Genomic DNA, 26,560 nt, shown 5'->3' with positions numbered 1-26,560 from the left:
ATTCGAGGTCTTTTTAGACTTCCCAGGGAAATCTCTCTTTCCCCTTTCCCTTCTAGGCACCACTTCTCGACCTTTTCGGCCGCAGGGTTTGGTCCATATTGCAGAACAGGGTAATTCCACCAGCAAGGTTCAGTTGCAAACCCCGCCACATTTGCTTTTAGCATGCTGAGGATGAAAATGTAGCTTATGTGTAGGGAACAACGTGCCACCAGCGACTAATAATTAATCAGCAGAGCACAGCGGCATTTTCTGCCCGAAGAGAAAAGAAATGGGGGCCGCCCTCCTCTCCCTTCCCCTCCCCTCGGCCCGGCCCGGCCGCGGCCCGGCCCGGCGCCTCAGAGCGGCGGAAGGCGGGGCCGGATTGAGCGGAACGGGGGAACGGAAAGCTCCGGCCCGGGTTTCCTGGCGTCCCGGCGACTCGGTGCCATCCGGGGGGGAAGAGTTTAGGCGGCAGCAACCCCGGGAGGGATGAGAAGGTGGAGGTGTTGTAGCTGTTTGTTCAGGTCGCTCTCTCTTCGCCTACCGGGTTCCCGCTTGCCGCCCTTGCCCTCGGCCGGCGGTCAGCACCGCTGCCGGGGCGCTGGGCCGGTTACGGCCCTGTCGCGGCCGGTGCAGCGTGTCGGGTCCGGGCCCGCGCCCGGTGCCGGTGCTGAGCTCTGCCGGGGGGGCCGCGCCGGGCCGTGGCGGCCCCATCAAGGGTCCCGTTTTGCGCTGGGGGAAAGCCGGCCGCGGTTGTGTGCCTGTCGGCGGTGTGCTTTCTGTAAGAGCCGCCTCGCTAATTGCTTTTAGGTTTTTTAACTGGGTTTAAGTGTGGCTTGCTGAGGGTGTGGGGTGTGTGTGTGGTGGTGGTGTCAGTCCCGGGGCGCTGGAGCCCCTTCAGCAGAGCTCAGGTTTGTTCTTAAAGCAGCCCAGCTTTTCTGCCCTGTATTTTTTTTTTTTTTTTTGATTAAGAAAATGTTTTGGAAAAATACATGGAAAATAGGGGAGGGTGTTAGCTTTGAGGAACTGTAATGCATGATGTTGATTTCGATATAACTACAGGTGAAGGTTACATTTCTGGTGAAATTTGTTCCCCAATGGCAGCAATCTAATGTTTTCCCTAGGGAAAGCTGGTGAGGAAGTCCAGCATGCCGTGTGTGTGTCTCAGCCCTCACCTAGATTTTCACTTGTCTGTTTTGTAGTTAATGTTACAAGAGGCATCTTATGTTTCTTTGCACATTTATTATTATTATTATATTTTTCTTGTAATTGTGTCTGGAAAGCTATAAGCATTAGCCTATCTCAAGGGCAGGAGGATATACTAATAACAATGTGGAAGAATCCTTCAGTGGCAAATTTGGTAATATTTTACATTTTCATTTCTTAAGTGGTTTGTTTTAAATTACGTTAATGGGTTATAGGGAAAAAAGCCAGAATATTCATCTTGTATAGGGTCAGCTATATGGATGTGGGAATTTGAGATGTTTGTACAACCTTTTTTGGAGGCCTACAGTGTTGGACACAGAGCAATTTCCCCACACAACTTATTTGTATGCTCATTAAGAAAAACTTTGTAACTGTGAGGACAAAAACGTATTTGAATCCTCTCTGCTATAATTTGAATCCGTTTCTAGTCACAACTATAAATATCTTGGGGAACGGCTTATTTCTGTTTTCTTTACAGCTGGCTCTTAGGTTTGGTTTTGTTTTGGGATTATTTTTTTTCTGTGCTTTTTAATCAGGTCTCTCTATTTTAACTTAAACATTCCTAGCTATTTTAATCTTTTCCTATATATTGTGCATTTAAGCTCTGATCATTCTTGATCCTCTTCTCTGGACTCATTCCAATTAGTTCAAATACTTGACTCAATCTGAAGGACAGTATTCAAAACTGGACCGAGTACAGCAGCCGAATTCTAAACAGTAGTGAGTAGTATGGAAGATTTATGTGCTGTCAAAGCTTTACTTCTGTTTACGCATCCTGCTATGCATGGCATTCTTGCTGTTGGCATATTCAGCTTCCATTCAAACTTAGACTCCAGGTCTTCAATGGCCTACGTTACTTCTCGACTCTGTTTTTCTGCATGACCTTGCAGCCAAGATGAAAAGCCATGTTAATTTAATATTAAATTGGACCTATGCCACAAACTAAATCCTTATCACATAGGGAAGTATGTTTTCTGACTCTAATTAGGACAAGCCTGTGTACTTCCAAGGCTGGCAGGAGACAAAATTCCAAGCTTGTCTTTTGCTCTCTGATCTTCTGCAGTAGCGTGTTTATTCCTTAGATGTGCAAGGCACAGAGCACCCTGAAATAGATGTGGAGAAGTCTGTCCTTAGTAAATAGGATTTGAAAATATATTTGGGCCACACAGTAATGCCTGTCTTAGCGCCTTTCTCCTTCTCCTGCATCCCCTAAGTTCACCTCATCTGAGCCTTTAGCCTTTCACAGGGCAAGAAGACTCCAGCAAGAAGCTCTGTTCTGCTTTTGACACCTTGTACTACAGAGCATTTTCCTCATTCACCAGATAGACTCTTTACAAAATTTATAAGCTAAATACAAAATCCCTTGTGTAATATGCCACAGCTGTCTTTCACTTTAGATTTTTTTTCTTTGCATGTCACTATACTGTTTGAGCACTTTCCTGATGTGTAAATTAGATCTGTATGACAGTATGTTAACTAAAATTCATCAGTCTTTATGGTTCTTTCTCAGGAGGTTTTCCATCCCTGCTAATGGAGGCTGCCTTGAGCTGTACGGAAACTTCCAGCGTAGCAGAGAAGCTTTTCTCAGCCTACCTGTCTCTAACTTCATGGTAGCACAAACTAGAAAGCATTCGGTGTCACACACTTACTCTCTCTAAACTCCCTGCCTTCACATGATGTGACAACAACTTGGAGGAAAAGGGGGTCTCCTAAGAGTGTTGTGTGTTCTTGCACCTTCAAAAGAAGACTGAAACTGAGTAGCTGTTAAAATTCTACGCAAAAAGAGAATAGGAAAGGAAAAGTTGACTTTATCAACTGCTTGATAAGGCCTATCCTGAATGATTTCAGTAAGATTAAGGTAACTCCTCAGTGTAGTTACAACTGCATCTAAGGCATACATCCAGACATTATTTAATAAGGCCCGCATGTCTATGAGAGGTGGAACGATCCTACCAGATGACCAGGTTTCTTTCCATTAAGCTTAAGAAAAATCTTGATTCACAAGATATTTTCAGTCTTTTGTGCGTATGTGTTGAATCTCATTGTAACTTGCTTTAAATTGCAGTAGGCTTTTATTCTTTGCAATGACTTTGAATGGACTTTTAAGATATTTCTGAATTTTTAAAAACTAGAGTAATTAACTCTTTGTGAAGAGACAGGGCTTTCGGAGACAATGAATAAATTAATTTTTATTCTGCTGGTATGTAGGAAGAATATACAACTTGTGAGTTGTAGTATCAAAATACCACAAATTATAGTTAGTAGAAATGTACTGTGTATCTCAAAGTTATTACAAGTTGTAACTATTATGCTGTTGCTTTAAAGTTTGCTTCCTCATCCCTTTTCTTTTTTATAAGGGGATATAGGTAATACCATAAAAGGTATTTTTATTCTGTTGTTATTACTGCTCTTGTGGACTGAAATACTTAACCTGCCTCAGATGCAGCAATTTAGGAAGGATGTGACCAATTGAAATTAGTACAGAGACAATTAGAAAGACCAATCAGTTCGTTGGTTTTGTTTTGTTTTGTTTTTAAGTGGACCTAAAAGCAATACTTGGGGGGGGGGGGAGGGGGAAAGAATTTTCCTAGTTTAAAAAAAAAGGGGGGGGGAGAGAAAAGAGACTTGGAATACATAAAGTTGTGACAGAACACTTTTTAGTTATTTTCTAGGTTCACAGGGGAAAGGACAATGAAAATAACTTTGTAGTAAAGAAAGGCTCAGCTGAGTACAAGGAAAAGCTTTGTCGGGGGCGATGCATTAGTGTGGGAGCCCTGCTGAGGTTAAGGCACCTCCTTCAGTGGAAGTTTTTAAGACCACTTTGGAGGCTGTCTAGATGAGAGCTGGCTTCATAGTGGAAGGCTTGGACTAAATAGTTGCTTGAGGTCCTTTCTATCTGTTCCTATGAATATTATAATAACTTTTCAAGCACTCAGGTACTTGCAAAGTTACTGTTTCTTGTTTGTAACTCATTATGCCTTAGCTGAGACACAGTAGCTTGCCCAAGCCTATTTCATCTGGTGAAAATTCAAGGAAAATTAGAACTGACTATGTCATGATTTTGGTTTAGACTAAAATATTCATTATGATAACGACCTCTATATTTATGGTGACTTCAGAGTATACTCATGGTTAGGTATCAAAACTCTGACATTCTAGCTCTGTGGTGAGATAGTGAATGTAGCCTGCGTTAATCCTTGTTTTGAGGTTATCCTCTTTCTGGTTGTAGTTTATGGTTGGTGTGTTGCTCTTTCTGACTGGCTCTGGTGTTTGCATTTTGAGATAAAGCAGAAATGATTACACTACTGTTTCTTCTGGATGCAGTTCATAAGATGCAGAAATTTGAATAGTAACTTTGTACTTGGTTTCAATGTATTGTTAATCTTCTCAATAACACTGTATTCATTTAATCTTTTTTTTTTAAAAAAATCCAAGAATCCCCAGCTCTTTTCTCTTTCTCTCATCTTCACAAATACTATATCAGGGAGTTAGAATTATTGCTGTAGTGGACAAATCTATTACAGTAATTTTTTTGTGAAATTTTTTCAGAATATGCTTTATTTGTATATAACCTAAATATAATGTAGCTGAACTGGGTATTACTTGGAAGTAACATGCAGGACTGAACAATATCTGTGTTGCAGTACAGATTCCTTAGACTACTTTCCAGAAGAAACAAGTTTAGTTTTTCCGTATCGTGTTAACATGTTATGAGGAAAGCACTTTAAGATAAGTTAAACTGTGAGTATTCTAATCTAGATGCTTTTGGTCTCTTATGTAGAAAATGAGACAAACTTAGGCAATTATGTATTAATATAGGCTAAAATAATACTCTCTTTCTTATTTTAGGGACCTGTGGGATTTAAGAATATCTCTCCTGAGAAAACTTGCTGCTTCTACAGCCTTCCATCTTAGTGAGCAATTGATGATTTCACTTGAAATACCTATCTGAAGAAATTAACAGTAGGCGAGGTGTAATTGCTTTTTAAAAATGTTAAAAGTTCAGCAGTGTGTAACAGCTGACAGGATACCCAAGAAAAAGCCATATATTTGTGACATTTGCTATAAACAGTTTGAAACTCCATCAAAATTAGCTAGGCATTATCTGATACATACTGGTCAAAAGCCATTTGAATGTCACGTGTGCCATAAAACATTTAGGCAGCTAGTCCACCTGGAGAGGCATCAGTTAACCCATAACCTGCCTTTTAAGTGTATTGTTTGTCATAGGAACTTCAAAAACTTAATCACTTTTTTAAAGCACCAGCAGCTTCATAATGAAAATTATCAGAATGATACCAAGCAAGCAGAAAACTCTGTGACTTTTGAGCAAGACAGGGTCACTTCTGGCATATTTCGATGTTCTATGTGCTGTAAATCTTTTACAACTGAAGAGAGGTGGATGCTGCATCAGTGCCTGAAGGCAGATCATCTACATGGTGCCAGAAGGAGAAAGAAAACTCATGCTTGTGAATCGTGTAACAAGACATTTCCATCAAGATCTAAGCTAGAAAGACACTTCCTTATTCACACTGGCCAGAAACCTTTTAAGTGTTCTTCATGTGGTAAATCTTTCAGACAGTCAACACACTTGAAAATCCATCAGCTCACGCACACCGAAGAAAGGCCTTTTCAGTGCTGCTTTTGTCAGAAGGGATTTAAAATACAGAGCAAACTCATAAAGCACAAACAGCTCCATGCCAGAAATAAGACTTTCCCCAATATTTTATACAAAACAAAGACTCTTAAATATCCCAGGCCACAGAACCTGTTGGAAGGAAAGAGGGATAGCTTTGAGAATGCTGACACTTATGAGTCACAGGAGAATGACCCACATGATGTTCACTCGATTTATATCGTACCCTTTCAGTGCCCAGCATGTGAACAGTGTTTTGAAACGGAGCAGGTTCTAAATTTGCACAAATGTTGTTATCTGAGAAATGGCAAAAGCTCAAATAATGGTACAACAGCATGCAGCCACAGAGTCAGCATGAAAAATAAGATCCTTACGAAGCTGAAGCGTACTGGAAGAAAGGCAACAGATTTTTCTCGGACTGACAGAAAAAAAATAAAATCGGGTCACTTTAAAAGTCCTGACCTGGTTGCAGCTAGAGATCAGCGTTCTGATCAGTATGCTACCACTAAACCTTTCAAGGATTGCCGTAGCAAGCTTGACATGCACAAGGCACTTAGTAATCGGATGAAAAGAACATTTGCTGTGCCACTACCTAGGCAAGAGCACCCGCAACCTCATGACTTTGGAATTAATTTAAAAGGTATGCTTACTGGTGAAAGCATGTTAAACATCGATGATTCACTGCATAATAAAGGTGACGCTTTTTATGGTTCATCAGATGATGGCTGCTTTGATAATCCAGAAGTACTTCACTGTGCTTTTTCAGCTTCTGCTAAAAATATACATAACAGACACAAAGTGTGTAAATGTGACAGATGTGAAAAAATCTTTCCATCTTCATCCAAACTTCAAAGACATTATCTTATACACACGGGACAGAAGCCCTTTGGCTGTAATGTTTGTGGGAAGACATTTAGACAGTCAGCTCACTTAAAAAGACATCAGCTCACCCATACTGAAAAGAGACCCTATAAAAGCCCCGTTTGCCAGGTAGAATTTGAAAACCTGAACAAACTTTTCAATCATCAGGGAGATCACATTGAATTTAAGTCTTCTGAGCCTGTGGGTTATTCTCAAACACCTTCACGGGCATCTGGCTTTCAAGAATTTGAGTCGATTCAGTCAAACCAAGCAGCTGAAATCAAAGTTGAAATTGAGTCAGGGGACTTTGTTCTTGACACCAGCAGTAGAAACACACAGCCGTATTTGTGTAGTAAATTGTTGGAAACGGAGCAAAGCTGTTACAGCTACTGGCATGACTTTTCTGAAGGTACTGAAAAAAGTGAAGTTGTTAACAAATTGTATCAGTGCAGTATCTGCTTAAAAACTTTTAAATCGCCTTCTAAGCTTGAAAGACATTACCTGATGCATGCCGGACAGAAGCCGTTTGAATGTTTAGTTTGTGGTAAAAATTTCAGACAGGCCCCACATTTGAAAAGACATCACCTTATTCACTTTAAAGAGAGCTTAAAGCTGAGTTCCACTGAGCAACAACCAGAGAATATATTGTTTTTATCAAAACTGGATAATGTCCTATGAAATTGTATATTCAAGTTTTTGGTTGCATAATTATTAAAAGGCTTATGTGAGACCTGACAACAGACTGAAGGGGATTATTTTTTCCTGTTGTGGAGATGACCTGGTGAAGAATTAATTTACTCTCTTCAGAACTGTCTACTTGATATAACTTGTGATGAATGTGAGATGTTTAAAACAAAAAAAACCCACCATGCAACAAAAAAGCCACTTTGCATTTCTTTTCCTATCTTAATTTATAAATACACTTTCTTACTGTATCAATAGCATTGCAGCAATCTGCAGTACTCCGTGAATCAGATGTTTTAAGTTATGCCTTTTCCCATATAGTACTTTAGGACACTATTGCTGTCCAATGATAACCATCCAAAAAGTAAAGATAAAAAGGTAATTTTCAGAATACAGAAAAAACAGTCCTTTTACTTTTTTCTGGGTCTGTATATGTTGCAAGAAAAGGACACTTGCTGTATTTATTTCATACTTTTTTTAAAAAATAACACTTATTTTTAGATAAAAGATGTAAAAAAGAAAGTAGAAAAAGGGGAAAAAGAAGTTTAATGAGGAAACAATGTTGATGTGGCGTTATAGAACAGTTAATAGAAAACTTTTTAACTGCTTTGTAACGTGCTTGGAGATCTATGGATGAGGAATTAGACCTTTTCCCTTTTTATGATAAAGTATAAATAGACAATGCTAAAAGAGCAGGGTTTATAATCAATTAATCCATTTCACCACTTAATTATCTCCACTTCTTTGTATATCCCTTGCCTTTTCTAGCCTTTTTGGCCAATTCATACAATACTGAGCTATTTTTCTGCAAGAAAAGAGGATAAGAAATTATCATTAATATGGTTACTATGGGCTTACTATCTCTTCCAGTCTCCTTCTAGCATACATATTGCACCAGTAAAAGAAATGTTCTCTAAGATGTGATAATAACTCAGACGAGCAGTTTTGTCGGGAAGTCATGTTCTTGTGACATTAAATATAAGAGACTGAAAATGACTTTTAGCTCAAATTAAATAATTCTTATTTTGTATTAATAGAATCCATAGTCATACTTTCTGGTAAGTAGAGAGCTTTGCCCATTGTGCCTGTGGGGCTGGCAAAAAGTGTTAAGTGAAGTGGAGATTTATTCATTATGAACAAGAATGAAGTTTGTTTCTTTTTTTTTCTCTGAAAAAACTACCTTTTAGGATATTTTCCTTTGTTATGAAACTTCTGAATAGTTGAAACCTGAAGTTTTGAATCCTATTTCTGAATTAACATACCTGTAAGATATGTGGCATTCTTTTTACTATTTAAATAGATCCATATTTATTTAAGTAAAATGGTTTTTGGTTCTGGTTTGTTTTTTTTTTTTTTTGAAGTGATTTATCTAGGTCTTGCTGTGGCATAAGCTTTGTAGTATTTGGTATAAATGAAGTGAAGGGCAAAGGGAGTTTTTATTATATTTTCATAAATGTCATTCTTTCCCATTTTCAGAGAGAATAAAACCAGGAAAGATACTCAGAAACAGTCTGTAGTTACTGTGATTTTTGTATGACAGATGAATGCAGTGTGGTAATAATGACTATAGTTATATATATTGAGATTTTTTTTCTCCCTATGTGAATTGTTTCATATTGAAAGACAGAATACTGTATAAAATGTTTTGAAAGTGTATTGTAGAGCTCTTTTAAAATACTTGTAATAAACTATTTTATTTATATTGTACTTTTATTATATACTTTATGTGCAAACCAGAGTTTCAAAACTACAAAACATTTAGTATGCAGCAAAGTCTAAGACTACATATCAAAATAACTAACTTTGCATGTTAGAATAATAGATTTTGTTTCAGGTATTTTTGTTACAGAAATAAAACAGAAATATGTTTAAAGAGAATAAGATCTTTCTTAAGGAGTCACAGTCATTTTAAAAAATGCTATGTTTGAGCCTAATGTTTAAAGAACAGTAAACTTGCTATCTTTTGAATATATCAATTTGAGTAAAATGAGGGAAAGGTAATACAGAAAGCTTCTTTTCAGGGATGAGTATGTGGCAAGTGTTACTGTCTGATTAATTTGGAAACTAATGTAATCTTTGGGCTCCATGAGATTTCAGAAGGGCAGTAAGGGCCACTTTGTTTATCTGTCTCTCTTTATGAAAAGTTTTCTGTCAGTATAAATTCACGATTTTAGGGCGATTATAGCATCAACTAGCTAGAAAGGGGTTAAAGCAGTTTCTAAGAGTCGGGAGAAAGAAAAAGTCTAAGGTTGAAATCCTGTCTCTTTTGAAGTTAACAGTAAAATTATCCAAGTACCTTTGAGAATTTGAGCTAAAATGGTTTTCCCAGTGCTAACAATAACACTTTGTGTTGTTCATTAGTATGTTAGTCATTTTCCATAATGCTTCAAGGCAAGTTCAAACCATCAATCTTTGAAGTATCTTTGGTGGCAGAGACATTGCCTGTGGTTTTGTCAGAATGAGCTGATGGCTAATAGTAACAATCTCATAGTACTGAAGTAATGGATTTTTTTAAGACTACATACAGAACCAAAACATATTGTGAACAGGAAAACAGTGGGTCCTCCTGTGTTAATATTGAGCTCCCCCCAGTAGAACTTCTCAAACTGCATGGATTCGGCTTTGAGGTAGTTCTCTGTGGAATAAAAGAAGGGTCAAATATTTTAAAACAAGCAGAGAAAGGTAAAAGGGATTTTTTTTTAAAGACAAATGAAGTATGCAATACTAAGGTCACTGGAACTGTAGTATTAACTGATCACATCGTCCATTTTCTATCTAGAAAACGTGGCCATGGATAAGTTTAAAATGTTTATGATTTTGGTTGCTGTTATCCTTGCAATATTTACAGAAAGTCAAAACTTGCAAAATATATATATATGTATTCTTATATATGTCTAGGGAAAAATTTAAAAAGGAAAAAAAGCCATCATAAACCACACAAGAACTGTTTAATCACTTTTATAGCTGCTTCTAACCAAGTGTTTGGTTTCTTACTTGTCTGTGATCTGCTCTAATATACCCAGCACCAATAAGAAAAGTTGGTGAGGCAAATGGGAGACAGACACAAAAGAAATTTAATTGAAGTTAATGAGAGCTTAGGCTTCAAACTGAGATGTTGGATCTAATGTTTAGTTTTCCCGGCTGCCTTCTAGTATATATGTAAGACTCTGAAAGTCATAATCTTACAGCAGTAGCTCACTCGTGTAACACTTAGATAAGTACAGTTGGATGACTCTTAAATCAATAAAGACTATGGATTCGGTCCTTCTAATGGCCCCTTGTAATAATGTTCAAAATGCCTAGATCTCCTAAATAACTAAAGGGGTCACGGTTCATATTCCTAGCACAAGATTTTGTGGATTTTTAAAGTGCAAGTTTTATTTTAATAGCCTAGTTTTATGGTCTGGTGGCTATGGATGAGATGTATCTGAGAGGCAGTAATCATAAGGAAAATTGAAATTACAGAAGCGACTTCTCTGTGCTTTCATATACCTTACTTTCTCCAGGTTGAACAAATTAATTGTACTTCTTCAGATAATGACTAGTTCTGTCAAGCAGCTTTTAAAGAGCATTTTTTTAGCATCTGTTAAAAAAGTGTATGCAAGTGAAAGAGAAATCAGCTTTATGCCAACAAAATCACTCGGAATTGATCATTTCCTTGTTCAGAAACTGCTATTCTAACAGGAAAATGTCGTCATGTCTGCCCTGAGTTATCACAAGTCTTTGAATGCTGTTTTACTTGTGTACTCTGCCATTCCCGTTCCTCTCTGCTTCCAGGATGTGCTAATGTGTGGCTTGGTTCTGCTGTACACCTGACGTAGTTTAGATATGCAGCTGAAATTTTTACTTTTCATTGAAATCCCTCCAGTGTCCCTGGTCCCAGTTTGTATGGATCTGTGAAACCCCGTATGTGACATGGAGAGTCATGGAGCTGGCTGTTGCACGTGTGCTGCTGTGGCCTGAGGACATGAGTGCATAAAGACGCAAGAAGTTGACCGGCTGTGGTGCAGACTGTGGCCTGTCATTCTCCACTGAAAGTGGTCTGGGTATGTAGGGTATTAGAAGCATATGGAAATAGCTATTCAGGTTTGCCTATGGCTGCTTCACTGGAACGTGCCTTGCTGGCACAGCAAAGGAGGGGAATACAGAGAACTATGTGACCACTGCTATATAAAAAAGCAAAATTCTATTCCTAAGCTCAAGAAACCAACTATGCCTGCTGTTTCCCATTTGTACTGCTAATGCCCTGCACTCAGTTTCTATTGACACCAAGGAAAACACTATCTTCCCGACAGGCACATTTGCGTTATTTTATTTGTGCATTTCTTTAAGGAGTATAAATTTTAAGGCTTTGTATGTGTTAGCAAAAGTAGCTTGCTCAGCTACAGAATCTCAGATGATTTCCTCAATTTCTACTTTATTTTGATTCGAAGAGGATCCTGGAAATGGAGTTGAGCAGCGAGATTCCTGTTAATGACAATGTAGTCCTACTAAACTGAGTAGAAATCTGCTAAGTCTTCTAGACACCTCAAGTGTCTCACTCAATTTGAGGAGAATTTTTAAGATCAAAACATGTTAGGATTTTTTCTTGACATTGACAGCAACCTTGTTTGCCATAGTGCACTTTATTTTGTATTTTATACTCTGCGTCTTAATAATAGCAGGTACTTGGGTAGTGGGAATAGCTTTGTAAGAATTCCCTCAGGCACCAATTGCATGTCTGCTGCTAGTGCAATTAGCAGAGGAAAAACACCCATTTGCCAATAAGCTAAAATGATTTTTTTGTGTAATATTTTAGTTTGTATCACAGTAGAAGGTTTTTTTTTTTAAGTAAAAGAAATTATTAGAACTTAATAAATTATTTTTCAGTGTTACACCAGTGTCAATTTTGCTATTTCCAGTAGATGGTCTGTTTTATTGCCATTTTATCCTCTTAAAATCCTGACATGCTAATGGAAATGTCTACCAAAAACCTAGAAAATATGGAGGAAGGCAAGGATTAAAGCTTCAGGAGACTGGAGCTGGTTCTCAGCATCTTAGAACTGTTCTCTCTTGATTATGTTTTATGCTGCATATTAGATAAGCTTCAGTTTTGTCTGCAATCTGTATTATTTTTTTTTCTGTGTCGTTAGAAAGGATATGTGATTGAGAATCTGCTTTTACAACGATTCTGCAAATAGACTCCACTTCCCATAACATTTCTCATGCTAGCACTAGCAGAAAGGAAATTATTTGCCTTAGAATCTCATTTTAGTGACGAAGGCCTCATGTTCCTCCATCAAACATTTATCTCACATTAATTTTTTTGCCCCATATAAATTTTGTCACGTAACAGCCTCTCACAGGATTTCTAGCAAATATTTCTAGAGCTTTACTGGCCATTGGTTTCTTATGTTCATACCACTATCCTGCCTCAGTTGGTAGGAACCCAGCTAAAAGTCTCTGAAGAGAATTAGAATAGCCCGGAGTCTGCTGTAACTTAAGCTGTCACCCAAATGCGTGCCCAGCAACAGAAAGCTAAGAATGACATAAACTCCCGTATTTCCCCACCTCCTTCACTAGAGGCACTGCTTGCTATTCTGGGATATAAAAGCAGCTGGGTTGCTGAATTAACCATATTTTTCTCCAGTCATAAGCTCAGAATTTCCATTGAAGTTACTGTAAGTTTTGCACAAAAATCAAGGGCAGTACATTGGCCAGAACGTGTGCTAAATAAATATTTATACACAAATCAGAATGCTACTGACGGCTTCTTTACACTTTAAAATTCTAAATATTTTAAGAAGCATCTGTTACTAAACTGAGGCATCATTTTTGAAAGTACCCATATTTACTGAGTGGAAGTACGCATATTTACTGAGTGAGTACCCATATTTAATGAGATGAACACAGTGACACACTCTTGGACTAGAAGAATGCACATAAATAAAATAGTAAAAGCGATATGATTGAATTAAAACTATAATGAAGAGGCTGAACATTGAGTTTATGTGAATATTAACTGCTAGGAAGAAGAAACTATAACGAAAGCAATAACCCCTAGCACTGTGCATAAGCTTTTTTACATGTTGAAGGATTCCTCTAATCTTTTCTGAGAAGCTTTTCCAAATTTTATTTACTTGAAAGCAGGTTAAATCAGTATGTTTCTTCTATAGTTTCAACAGGTAAGAGACATGGGAGGTTTCTGGTCGTTTGTGACTAATATACATACTATTCAATTTCTATGCCATTCATGCCCCCCATTCCTTTCAAAAACTTACTTCATATAACTTTGCAACATTTCAAAATGCTGCATATTGATCATCACTTTCCTTCTTTGCTTAGAGGAAAAGCTGTACATGCAAGTGTGTATATAAACATGGTGGGACTTGAAATTCTCATGTTTGGAGCTTTCTGTTTCAGAGTTTTTCAGAGGGATACCTCTCAAAAAAACTTGTGTTTATGTGTAAAAATCAATAAGCAAGAGAGAAAAGCTGAATTTAAAGAGATGCAGTCCCCTAAGCTTTACAACCTTGCTTCACAGAAAGCCAACCCAACATACAGCTTCATGTCTCTGAGGCTGGGATTCATCTGCCCTAAGTTAAGGTATCCAGGTGTGCAGTTTAGGTACTTCCCCAAAGTTAGGCTTATGCATGTAGTATAATGCAATTATATTAGGCCAGATAACAAATTCCCATACAGCAGCAAGATACATCCCACATATCTAGACCTCCGTCCTGAGAAGCACAGTTCTCTTAAAAATCACCTGGACCACCTTGATATTTTTAAGTTGTGCACAGGGAAAGCACAATTCAGCCATCTGCCTCTAGGACTTAATGTGTGTTTGACTTTCTGCATACAGAATATTGCTGTCAGAACAATCACACTTTGTTCACTTTGTAAAAAAGTAATGGAGACTTCCCTTCACCTCTGAGTTATGTACCACAATGTCCGAGAAACACTAAGAGTATTCAACATACATAGAAAAGAGTAAAAACTACTGTTGTAAGCAGAAGTACAGCCACATTCAATGATTTTGGAAGGAAGAGGCCCCTGCATCTCTATCAAGAAGTAATGCAGGCCAAAGACTTAGCCTTGATCACGCACTGGAGCTTCAGGCCTAGCTTGAAATTGTACCGGTGGACCAGCAGGAAAATAACCTCTGGGTGGGAAAGCATGGAGCAGTAGGACAACGCTGCCAGTGAGCCGCTTTTCCATTTCATCAGAGCGGTGTTAGCATGCCCTCAGCTATGAGGGAACAGAGTCCCCACCCTGGCAAGAAGGTTTCGATATCTTCAATTCCATCTTATGTTAGGAGAACCTCCGCCACCTCTGCTCCCCCAGTGACAGGAGTTCAGGCAATAGTAGAGTTGTGATAGTAGCCATCCCCCCGTTGTTACAGATCAAAGAGCAAGGAGAAATTGCTGCTGCTCTACTGCAGTGACCAGGCTGAGGCACATGGGGAATCATCTGTCCCTAACACAGTGTTTCCTTGGAGGAGGACAAGGCAGCGGATGCCTGTTCATAATTTTGAAGGAACCTGATGACTGGAATGGGTAAGGTAAGGCCATTTTGCAACCTGAGCGCAGTGCTGCTATTTATTACCTGTGTTGGAACAAAGCTTTCCAACCAGAGTTTACATAGGTGAACACAGTATCCATACGGAGTCTGCCTCTCTCAGTGCAGGGTTTCTTTATGTCTAAGAGGCTGAAAGATAAAGGATTCAAAGGATAAATCTCTCTGGGTGAAAGAGAAACAGTAAAAAGTGAAACAACTTTTATATTAGCAGTATGTAGCTGCTGAATCAGGTTTCACTGGTCATGTCTCACTGGAGACACTAAAACAATAACAAGCCTTAAAGTCAATTAATACTAGAAATCCTTAGAGATTAATTGTTTGGTTTTCATTGCTGGAAATTAATTATTTCTGTGACTCCTGGTAGAACCTAAAATAATTTAAAAGGTAGACAGGCCAGAATCAACCCGTGCTAATTATCACTAGATACTTCCTGACCCACCGATACTGTATTCCAGAGCGTATCATTGAGATAAAAGCAGTGGCCAGCTTATTGATGACCTTGGCTTGTATCGTTTACAAAAAAGAGAAAAGCATATTTTTCCTGGCTACAATAATATAGAAGGGCAGGCATCCAAAACAAGAAGAGCTAATTAAGCAAGAAAGCCGCATTGAATATAAATTGACCAGGACTGTATGCAGCCTAGAAATGAATAATAGTCTTGAAAATCGCATCTACTCAAATGTGTGACTTCTTAAATAATACATGTCTTCATGAATGAATTAACAGATTTTTGAAGAGAAAGAATATTTGATTTTCTTGGCGTGTTAAGTCAATGAGTACAGCAAGATGGAGAACTTCACAGAAGGCTGTGGGGACGACGGGGTGCAGGGTTTTATTTTTCCCCTGACTACAAAGCAGTTTGGGGTGGAAAGTGACAGACGCGCCTCCACTCTGGGGAAAACTGAGTGTAGCGTTTGAGAGACCAGTCTTAACACAGTTGTGAGCTGGGGTGAGAGTCGCAGATGGGGACATGGGTACAGCACTGGGTGTCATTATGCCTGGTCTCACCACAGCTCCTCTTAAAAGGTTCAGCTGCTCTTGAGGCTTGAAAGAAATGTATTTTGCCAAAGCACTAATTTATACTGTTGCTATTTATTTGTAGTCCTACTATCATAGCAGTCTGTAACTAAACAATAGCCCTTATAGAGAAATATTTAATGCATTATTTACGGGGAGGAGATATTTTTTATCATTGTATTTGACGTTGCCACTGAGCGATGTAATCATATTGCCTCACATTAGGCATCTAATATTAGTTTCCAATATCAGAAGCTTGTTCAGAAAATGAGTCAGAGCACTTAAATTAGTTCTGATTTGCCCTCTGGAAGGATCTCTATCACCACATTGACTGTAGGGAGGTTTAAGACAACTAACCTCCTCACTGGGACACCCAAATGCCAAAAGTTAGATAAACATGGCTTCCTCCTTGTGCTTCCATAGCTTTGATATCATATGGAAATTTGTGGGTTTTGACACATGCCTGATGATCTGTCAATCATAAGCAGAGGTCAGAAGGTTTAAGTTAGCCTTGCAAGGGCATTCTAGAAAATTTACCAAGTCCAAAATCTATTTGCCTGACTAGTTTTTGGCATGGTAATAATTCCAAAAAAATATCACCTCGTAGGCAACACTTGAGCATGTGATTAGAAAAGAAATTTAAGGTCATCAATTACCGTCATCTCTGATCCCAAGAAATCATCATAGTCTCTAAGTGTCCCATGGTCCACCTTAAACACAAGTCAAACTTTTGGCTCCTGTCTGAAAGCCAATTTTAGAAGCTTTCATATTTTCAGCCTATATTTATAGCTAACAAACTTATATTCCTTTGTCCTTTTTCATCACTGATTTCTATCTTCAATACTTCCTTCCCTCCCTGCCATTTATCCCTCTAGTCCACTTATGGGTAGTAAAAGTACTTTTTTTTTTTTCCCCACCAACCTCACAGGCTGCTATATTTCTACTTATTCTGATACATGCAAACGTTAAGCTATGTATGTTGATTCCTGAGGCGGTCAAATATAGAACCACCTAATTGTGGAAGGTAGGTTGGAGAGGACACCGTAAGCAAAGTTATCAGCTACGGTGCGCCAACATGCTAATATGTCTCAGACAGCCTGCTCAGAGCTTAGGTAGATTCCCCTTGTATTTTCTACACCTGTGCATGGATGCAAGCGCTAGCAGTTGTACTAAGTGATGGAGAAAGGGCAGACACCAAAAGGGGTAGTTATATTTGCATAGATTTCGATAAACCTAAGTCAATCACGAAGCTGCAACCTCTAGGTTGATTAACTTAAATTGAAGCATCTTAATATAGTGATTTTTATCACAATTTAAGTGTTAGACAGGGTACATTGGTTTAAGTGTATTTTAACTGCTTTGCATTTGCATTTTTCATCAAATACAGAGCTCTCTGAAGATTTCTATCATCAGACAAGACAGTGCTCAACCCTTGTTATTTACAGGATTTATTACAGGTACTTTTGTAACTTTTTGATTTTGCTAGTTTTCATAGTAAAAACTTAAATTTTCTGGATCATTTAAAGCAAAGGCATACAATAGGCATATTTATTTGAATGCAGCCATTGTCTGATCCTATCTGAGGTACTGTCATTACTTTTTCCATTCCCATTGTACATTCTAATTCAACTTCAAAAAGAATATTTAGTTTAACCTCTGCTTGAAGAAATGAAATGGAGATCACCTTGATATCAAAACAAAGGAGGTCATATTCACACAGACTTCAATGGTATCTGCCTGGAAGTTTAAAGTACTCAAATGGCAGGTGCTGGATAATGAGCACAGAAACAAAGCACTGTAACTTCTCTGGGGAGTCTGTTAATTTCCTCCTTAATTAATCTGTTTACAAAATAGAACGCATTAATTGCGAACCATTCTAAATCATTACCAAATTGTTGGCTTATGTAAGGGTGTAATTTTTCCCTCTTACCTTTGCCTCTCCTCTCCTCCACAGATTTCCCCAATTATGGGGACACGTGTCAGGCTGAGCTACGCTCAGATCTCGGTGGCATTTGTTTGATGTTACTACGAGTGGGTCTTTTCCACAGTAGATGGACAAAAACCTTTGCGCAAAGTGACAAATAACTGATAAAACACAAGGAGTCACCCTATTTACACAGCACTTCAAGTGTGACGGGAAAAGCAACCTGGCGCGTTAACTGCCTCCCTCTTCTTTTATGGCTTTTACAGGCTCCTGAACAGCTCCTTGAGGAGCTCCTTGCCAAGGACGGCCGAGCCTAGCTGGGGGGGGGGGGGGGGGGGGGGGGGCGCGCTACCGGAGCCGGCCCCGGGGACAGGCCTTGGCAGCGACCGCCGGAACGCGGCCTTTAGGAGCCCCTCACCGCCTGGGGGGCGGGCAGGGGGGGAACAGGGGGGTGAGAAGCCCCTCACCGCCCCGGTGGTTGGCGTGGGTGTGAGCTCCGCGCCCGCCAGCAGCAGGGACAGGGAAGAGGCGGCAGGAGGCGCAGCCGCCGCCTCGCCTCGCCCCTCCCCGCGGCCGCTCTAGCGCTCCTCGCCCCGGAAGCGCTTCCCCTCTCCGCTGCTCCTTACCCGGAGGCTGTTTCCGCTCGGCCTCCGCGGCGGGCCCGAGCTGAGGGCGGCCGTGTGTGCCCGGCAGCTCGAGGCGGCCTCACCATGGCGGCGCCGGCGTCCTCGGCCCCGCCGAAGAAGATCGTGGCGCCCACCGTGTCGCAGATCAACGCGGAGTACGTGACCCAGGTAAGGCCGGGCGGGGGAGCGGGCCCGGGGGAGGTCTCCGGGCCTGGAAAGGCGCCTCGGTGTTTAAATGGCCTTTGCGGTCCGTGGGTGTTAAGGAAAGGGTCCTGCTTTGTGGTGAGTGAGGAGGGATTTAACGTCCGTGTTACACGTGAAAGAGTACGTGCCCCCAGCCTTTCCAGACTGTAGAGATTTACAGGAGCAGCACTGCAAAATAAATCGTGCTTGTTACGGTACGTGAAAAGTTGCTGACGGTTTCTTGTAGCTGAACATTTCAAGTGGTTTTATACAAGTGTTCATTTTTTTTATTTATTTTTTTTGTGTGCTGGAAATGCTGCTTTGCGCTTATTCTTCCACGGCATAAAGTGGGTTAGGCAGCTCTTGCCACCATAGCTCAGGAGTTTTTGGTGAAGCAATGCCTACAGTGAATAGCCTTAAAATATTAGGCCTTTATACGTAGCCTCTAGTTCTTTGTGAAATTCCTCAATGTAATCATTTGTAGTCTGGGGTTTGCAGTCCTTGAAAGATCATGGTATATTTCTGATGTAGAAGTAACTTAGAAAGTAGAAGAAACTAGAAAGTAAGGCTAGAAGTAACTTAAGAAAAAAACTTGTTCATCATATGGCAGTCATCGCATCTGAAATTTTTACAGAGAATCGCACATCTTTTGGAAAAGGTTTAGACATAGAACCGTAGATGGTTGAAAAGCATTGTTGCTGGGAAGACATAATTTTGTTACCCATAGTTACCATAAGCTGAAATTAAGCAAGATGCTAATGAAATGAAGTTTGAGGATGGGATCTGTTATACAATTATTGTATTGCTACAACTGAAAATGTATATATTTAACCTTTTTTTTTTATTATTTTCCCCCCATACAGTTAGCAAATAAATACTGGGCTCCACATGTGAAGAAAAAATTGTCTTTTGATTCAAAGGTAAATACTGGAATTGTGTTGGGGTGTCAAAGAATGAGGATCAACCCTTTTCGGTTGTGACAATGTCTGATGGTGCTTATTTAGTTAAGAGTACAGGAGAACACCTGGAAGGTCAACAGTTGCTTGACACACTGTAATTATAAATTGTTTATTATGTATTTGTAGTTATGAAGGTGTGCTATAGCAGTGTAGTTCTTCTGTATGCTATTGTTAAGTTTATTTTGGCCAAGAACTTATGAGATGAAAAGATTTTTGAGCATCTGCTTTGAGGTTAAAAGATTTTTGAGGAGGGACAGCTTCTAGAAATCAAAGAATGATGAAAGATGCAGGTATTACTGAACTGTGTATTTCTTCCTAGAAGTTTCTTCAGAGAGTTTTGAGCAGACAACTTTAGTGCTGTTCTAGTGGATATTTGTGTTTTGAATGTTTAATGTTTGGCCTGTTTGGTTTTGTATTTTCTGTAGTGCGGGGTTCTTAAATGTTAGGTTTCTTTCCCTTGTGGGTATTTGGCTAAATCTCCCTTTCCAGCCTCAGTTTACTCACTCTCTTTGTAGTATTGGTGATAGCAATTGTCTGTGATTGTTAAAACTAGGATGTACATAAGCATCTGAATTATCTCTGTGTCCTTTGATGTCAATGTGTGCCTATCACAGCAGGTAGCACAGATTTTTTCATTCCTGTGGGAAAGACTAGGTAAAAGTGTCTGGATTTGGTTAAGTGTCAGTTGAAAGAAACAGTGACTACAGATGACTAAGTTGATGCAGACTTGGCTCTTGAAGACTGTTCTTTAAATTCAACAGTAAGCCAAAGATTAACAATAAAAAGGTTTGCATATCTGTTTGACTTCAATATAAAAATCTCAGTGCGGTGTAGGTTATTCCTTCAGAATAATTTGAGTGAAAGTCCTATGAATTCTCTTATCATTGTGTGCTTTTCCCTAAGTTGATTCACTTTCTCTGTGAGAATGTATGTCCATGAAGCTTTTGGACTCTTCAGAGCTGAGACATAATTGTTATGACATTTTTGATCAAGTAGCAGTAAGCAGAGAGTAATTAATTCAGAGTAACCTTTGAGTGCATACAGTATCTTAATGCGTTTTTAATCACTTTATGAAGTATATAAAATTCTTAACCATTTTTTTTGAAATATTCTTTCCTATAGGTTATTGAAGATGTATATACAAAAGAAATTGTCAGGTCAAAGTAAGTACACAAGTCACTTTCACGTATAAACAAGCATTCCAACATTATCTGCCTTGAAGTGGTTTCTGATGTTTCACAGAGTATTTAAAAATGCGTTAACATGTTGAAAACAGATGAAAATGACTCAAATGCATTTGAGCCATTTAATCGTTATGGTATTTCAAAGTATGAATGGGGCAAAAAGATGAGCTCATAATTCTTAAATGTGATGGTTGGACATGATATTGTTTGATTCCTTGATCTGGTAGCCTGTTGTATTTTATGTTGTTTTTGTTGTGATGATTATAGAAGGCTGGTCCCTTCTTTTGTCACCAAAGTATGTAAAGAAAAAGAACCAGTTGAGGAGTGTGCTGCCTGTAGCTTTTCGCTCTTTCCCTAATTAATATTACCAGGTTTATAAAGGGCAAGTCTCATTTCAGTGAATTCCAATGTTTGATGGGGGAGACAAAGAATTCAAGGTAAACTGCATTCTGCAGCTGTGTGTATGGAAAAGAGCTGTGTGTATGGAAAAGAATTGTAACTGTAGCTGTTTGGAGCTTTTCAGGGGAAGTTTGAGCTCTGGAGATAAATCTGTTTATGTTTCCTTTATGGAAGTAATCTAAGAATTGCCATACAGGATCAGAGCAAGCTTCCATTTCCGGTGACTAAGAAGAAATAGCATTGTGAACTGATTAAATATGTAGTTGTAGTTTTCCAGAAGACATTCTCAGCTTCTAGCAGTTTATGTCTTCAAGGCTGTTGAAAGCAGTGTTTTCATATTTAAAAGATCTAGATGTTTTTTTTATGTGAATTTGATTGCTTAATGGATCTGCGCAAACTTCAGTTTTCACAGTGCTACAGCAGTTGCTTCTGCATTCAAGTGGTTGCTCTTGCATGGAAATGGGGGGGCAGAAATGATTCCTAGATGCTTATACAGGTTTCGTTATGTAACAAATTTAGGAAAAATTAGCCATTTTCCATGTGTATGGGAGGCTTTTTCCCTGTGTTAATTGATTATTTTTTCCTTTTTAGGTTTGCTATTAGAAAGATAATGCTTCTTGAATTCAGGTAAGCTAATTGGAGTGACGTTTTAAGTAATTTTTTCGTAGGAACCTGTAAAGATGAGAAGCAAGTGTGGGGTAGTGAGTGACGTTGAAGGTAGTACTCACTTGTTCGTACTTACTAAAGCCTTGGATTGCGTACGTAGGAAAATTAAGTGAGGAGAGCTTAATTTGAGGAGGAAATAGTTTCATAAGCATACACATTCTGGCTGAGCTCCCAGGAAGCGGAAATCCCTGTCTGACCATTATTGAGCCTTTTGTTTCTGATTACATACAAATTCTCACTGCGTTTTTTCACCACCATCTCTGGTACTTGTCTTATCTGAAATTAGTGAAGTAGCTTGCTGTACGACATCGGAAAAGTAAGCTGTGGATAGAAGTAAATACGTAAAAATGAGTTGGCTCATGAGGGGCCAACTGAATGTCAGAGCAGGCATTGAGAGGAAGGGATGGTTGAGCAGCTTGTTTAGGAAGAAACAAGACTTTTCACTTTCTGGTGGCCGTTGTTGAAGTAGCACAAGGTGCAACTACACTGTTGAATATGGTGGATTTAGGGATTGCTGCCTCAGGAGTAACTATCCTGCATAGCTTCAAGAGGAAGTTAAAGGAGGGAGGCAGTTGCTTGTCCAAATAGCCTCTTATCTCTAAGATCTAATTTTAACAGTTTCTTCCGTGAGAAATGTGCCATATTAATGAAGAAGAAATGCTCATTGCTGGGAAGCTATTTTCTGGTGTCCAATAATTTTTTTCACCTTCTTGAAAATACCTAATCACTCCTCTAATATTCAATGCTTTATTTTAGGTGCACACTGTAATGTAATATTTTTATTGCCGTTATATGATTAGAAGCTTAAAATCTCTCTAGATGATTCCTATTTTTTTTACAAGGAAACATTGTCCTTTGTGTCTTAAGCTAGGATATGCAGCATGTAACGTTCTTTAGGGAAGTGAAGTTTTTTGTTTTTTTTTTTTTTTTTCTCTGTTCGGAAAATCCACATGAATTCATGTTCTGACTTTGTATTGAGCTGTGGCTGCTTGTTACATTTGAAAACCCTCTGGTGAATGTGTCTTCCTGATAAGAAATTCATCTGTTTCTTGTAGCAGTTACTGAGTCTAACAAGTTTTGCTGCAGTGACCTAGATGAGAGGTAACTTCAGGAACTACTCACAAACTATAAAGATGGCTTTAAGGAGAAGGAGGAAAAAACCCCTGAGGAGAACTGCTCTTTCAAATGAGTGACAGATTATGTGGGTGGCAGCAACTAATGAAATACTCTTTGTCTCTTCACAGCCAGTACCTTGAAAATTACCTATGGATGAATTATTCTCCAGAGGTGTCCAGTAAGGCATATTTAATGTCAATCTGCTGTATGGTGAATGAGAAGTTCAGAGAGAATGTCCCTGCGTGGGAGGTAACCAATTTCAATTACAGCTAGAATTGTCTTTGATCCGCAAGTTGCAGCTTTTGCGGTGTGCTCACTTATACTGACAGAAGGTAGCAAAGCTTGTAGTGTTAAAAGTAAATGGTACCTCAGCTGGAATGTTTCATATAGTGTTTTAAAGTGTGTGTTCTTTACAGAGAAAGCAATGGAAGGCCAAAAAGTAGCCTCATTCCTTCTGGAATTTCTTTGTTCTGCTGTGTGATGCCTCTACATAATCGGCAGCATTTGGTTTTTTGGTGCTTGACAAGTCAGGCATTGGCAGAGAAATTCTTGCTCTGATATTGAAAGAAAAAAGGATTTTTATAGCTGTGGAGGAAAGAAAGCACCACTGGAAGTCTAATGTATTATCCAATAGTGTCTTGCTTAAAACCTGTGAATATGCTTTTGTAGCTTTCTTCCGTGAGATTTTATACTAACATAATATCTTACTCTGCTTCCTTGTGTACTGTTTGTTTTTTTTTTTTCTGTAATAATAGGTTTAGAAGTGATTCAGTGTTTCTACAAACTGTCCAGTTCTCAGGCCATTTCAACAGCATGACCCTAGTTAGAAATTCCATGCAAGCATTATTTCAGAAGCATACTTAGTCCGATAGCAGTGCCATTGCTTCAGTGCTGGAAGATCACAAAGGATTAATAACTTGCTCATATGATGTCTGTGCCTTTTTTTGTTCTGAATGCAAAATGACAGGTGCATGTTACTTTCCAGGCAGCTTAGTTAAATTTGTTATTTGGTATGTGGCTGCCCTTGTAAGGAAATCATTTTATTTCCACAATTATGTGGTTTATGTTTTTCTGGCTTAGATAGCTGAATGGGAGTTTCACAACTGTAATTAATCTCTGGTAGGTTTTACCTGCTCATTTCTTGCAGATCACTAAACAGCTACCATAGATTTTGGCCAAAATCTACCAATCTTGTTCTAACCTGTGTCATTTTAGAATCATAGAATCATTTAGGTCAGAAAAAGACCCTTTGGATCATCAAGTCCAACCATCAACCCCACTCTACAAAGTTCTCCCCTACACCATATCCCCTAACACCACATCTAAATGAGTCTTAAACACATCCAGGGATGGTGACTCCACCACCTGCCTGGGCAGCCTGTTCCAGTGTCTGACCACTCTTTCTGTGAAGAAATTTTTTCCTAACGTTCAGTCTAAACCTACCCTGTTGCAGTTTAAAGCCATTCCCTCTTGTTCTATCACTAGTTACCTGTGAGAAGAGACCAGCACCAACCTCTCTACAGTGTCCTTTCAAGTAGTTGTAGAGAGTGAGGGGGTCTCCCCTCAGCCTCCTCTTCCTCAAACTAAACAGTCCCAGCTCCTTCAATCGCTCCTCATAAGATTTATTCTTCAGGCCCTTCACCAGCTTCGTTGCCCTCCTCTGCACTCGCTTCAGCACCTGTCTTGTATTGAGGTGCCCAGAACTGGACACAATACTCAAGGTGTGGCCTCACCAGTGCTGAGTACAGGGGGACAATCACCTCCCTGCTTCTGCTGGTCACAATATAATTTACAGTAATTCTGTGCGATCACCAGTTGAACGTTCCCACAACACAATCCACTCCACTTGTGCTTCTTGTTCAGTTTGTCCTATGCATCACCTGTGTTAGACTGCGCAAAAGGCAGGAGTCCCACTAAGAGCATTCCCATAGTGTGAGGATCCGTGATCAGGAGGATATCATTACTTTGTTTTGTTTGTGCTGCCTGGTGATAATAAATGAAAAAGAGAAAAAAATTCTTCCTTCTATAGATTTAAATGGGTTTAGAGAACTTAAGCCATGTTATGTGAATGAAGATTAAAATGATTTGTATCAACCTGACTCAAAATCAACTTCCTCTTCTACTCCTAGACATTCAAAAAAAACCCAGAACACTTTCCCTTCTTTTTCAAATGCATACTGGAAGCATCGCTGGTTGAAAATGACAGTGAATACTCTCTGCATGAACAGACAGTCCTGCTTCTTTTCCTTGATCACTGCTTCAATAGTTTGGTATGTTAAAATTAACTGTAGTACTTCGAGTGTGTTTATGCTGTTCTGTGTGAATAGGTGTTTATTTTGAGCAATTTCTTCTTACAAGACAGATGAAGCAAAATTCCCATTTCAGGAAGAAGATGGTACCGGAGGACTTTTGCCCCTCTTTTTGACTCTTGCTTTTTCTCTCTCATCACGTTTGCATTTCTCTGACACAAGGTCATAAAAGATAACTCGAAATTGGAGGATTGGCACTTACGGTAATTCAAAGGCATATATTCAGACAAATTTTAAATGGTGGTTAAAAAATGTATTTATATTTGAAAAGGTGCTTTACACTTAAAAGCAGGTTACTTACTACTGCACTCTTTTTAGTTTGGCTGGCAAATTGCACAAAATTATTTCCATTAACTATTGAGAAAGACAGTAATTTTTTTCACTTTTGAAACCAGGTTTAGATAGTATTTCTATCTGCACTTCTCTCGAGTTAGTTTTAAGAAAGCATTGGAGCAACTTGTGTTCTCAATCTATAGTAAAAACACAGTTATAGATCCTAATTAGCAAGTGTGGAGAATAATATAAAATCATCTGTTATATGAAACAGTACTCTGTTACCTGTCTTGCTACAGGGCTTTGTCTTTACTTATACACAGGATGTATCAGTCCAAATCAGGGTCTGCACAAATAAAGAACAAAATCATGTCTTGCAGACAAAACAACTGAGGAAGTGTATGATTTGATTTTTGGAATTAGGAGTGATTATGGGAGCCGGTAGTCATCATGAACCTTATGCATATAGTTTATTGACGTAGTATTTTTCTGTAGTGGCCATGGTACGACAGATCTTCACTGCAGAGAATCCTGTTTGCAGAGCATGTTTCTCAGAAAACATGGTATGGAAGCCAGTAAAAAAATGCTTGTAAAAGCATACTGCTATTTGAAGCTGCAGTTCTTCGTGAAATGCAGAAGAGGGTAGTCACAGTAGTGCTTTAAGTACGGAGCACCAAAGTGTTAAGTTTCAGAATGCTGCAAATAGAGTAATTGTCCATGAAGACATATTTAAGATGTTAATGGAAGTTTTTCAGCAGTTTAGGAAAGAAAGAAAACTTTGTGGATCCAGATCATGGGTAGAGTTGGAGAGAGAACATTTGAAACAACAGTTGAAATTACATGAATTAGAGATGAAATTAATGATTTCAGATTATGGGAAGAGTGTAGATGAAGTTGGAAAAACTTGATAAACGAAGGGCTTCAGGAGAGAACAAATAGAGTGAAAACAAGTAGAGAAAACAGAGTAAGAAAATTCAGTT

General features: G+C 39.0%; 2 protein-coding genes across 8 annotated transcripts in view; both read left to right on the top strand.

Moving 5' to 3' along the window:
* The first annotated feature begins 348 nt into the window (after positions 1-348).
* Positions 349-12,177, top strand: ZNF770 (zinc finger protein 770). 7 transcript variants are annotated; one of them, XM_063332519.1, is made up of 3 exons: positions 349-503; positions 5,035-6,461; positions 11,144-12,177. In XM_063332519.1, the coding sequence occupies exons 2-3, from the start codon at positions 5,177-5,179 to the stop codon at positions 11,185-11,187; spliced, it is 1,329 nt and encodes a 442-aa protein (XP_063188589.1). In that variant the 5' UTR covers positions 349-503; positions 5,035-5,176; the 3' UTR covers positions 11,188-12,177. The 7 variants fall into 7 exon arrangements, with proteins under 7 accessions (XP_063188589.1, XP_063188583.1, XP_063188584.1 ...); XM_063332518.1 differs by lacking the exons at positions 349-503; positions 11,144-12,177 and adding exons at positions 770-1,339; positions 1,788-3,043 and having other exon boundaries at positions 5,035-9,073; XM_063332513.1 differs by lacking the exon at positions 11,144-12,177 and having other exon boundaries at positions 5,035-9,073.
* Positions 12,178-18,381: 6,204 nt separating this feature from the next.
* AQR (aquarius intron-binding spliceosomal factor) overlaps positions 18,382-26,560 on the top strand; it is a 55,629-nt gene continuing 47,450 nt past the window's right edge. Inside the window, exons 1-6 of the mRNA XM_063331807.1 lie at positions 18,382-18,659; positions 19,538-19,594; positions 20,756-20,796; positions 21,808-21,843; positions 23,127-23,247; positions 25,128-25,268. Coding sequence (XP_063187877.1) covers positions 18,576-18,659; positions 19,538-19,594; positions 20,756-20,796; positions 21,808-21,843; positions 23,127-23,247; positions 25,128-25,268 — 480 coding nt within the window. The 5' untranslated portion in view covers positions 18,382-18,575. The remainder of the gene's footprint in view (positions 18,660-19,537; positions 19,595-20,755; positions 20,797-21,807; positions 21,844-23,126; positions 23,248-25,127; positions 25,269-26,560) is intronic.

Source organism: Chroicocephalus ridibundus, chromosome 4, assembly GCF_963924245.1.
Source record: "Chroicocephalus ridibundus chromosome 4, bChrRid1.1, whole genome shotgun sequence".
NCBI lineage: Eukaryota > Metazoa > Chordata > Aves > Charadriiformes > Laridae > Chroicocephalus > Chroicocephalus ridibundus.
The sequence above is the reverse complement of the archived record's forward strand: the minus strand, read 5'-3'. Positions and strand labels throughout refer to the sequence as shown.

What these genes read in the sequence shown, in the direction of transcription:
- ZNF770 (XM_063332513.1), top strand. Translation starts at nt 5,177, where the DNA reads ATGTTAAAAGTTCAGCAGTGTGTAACAGCTGACAGGATACCCAAGAAA.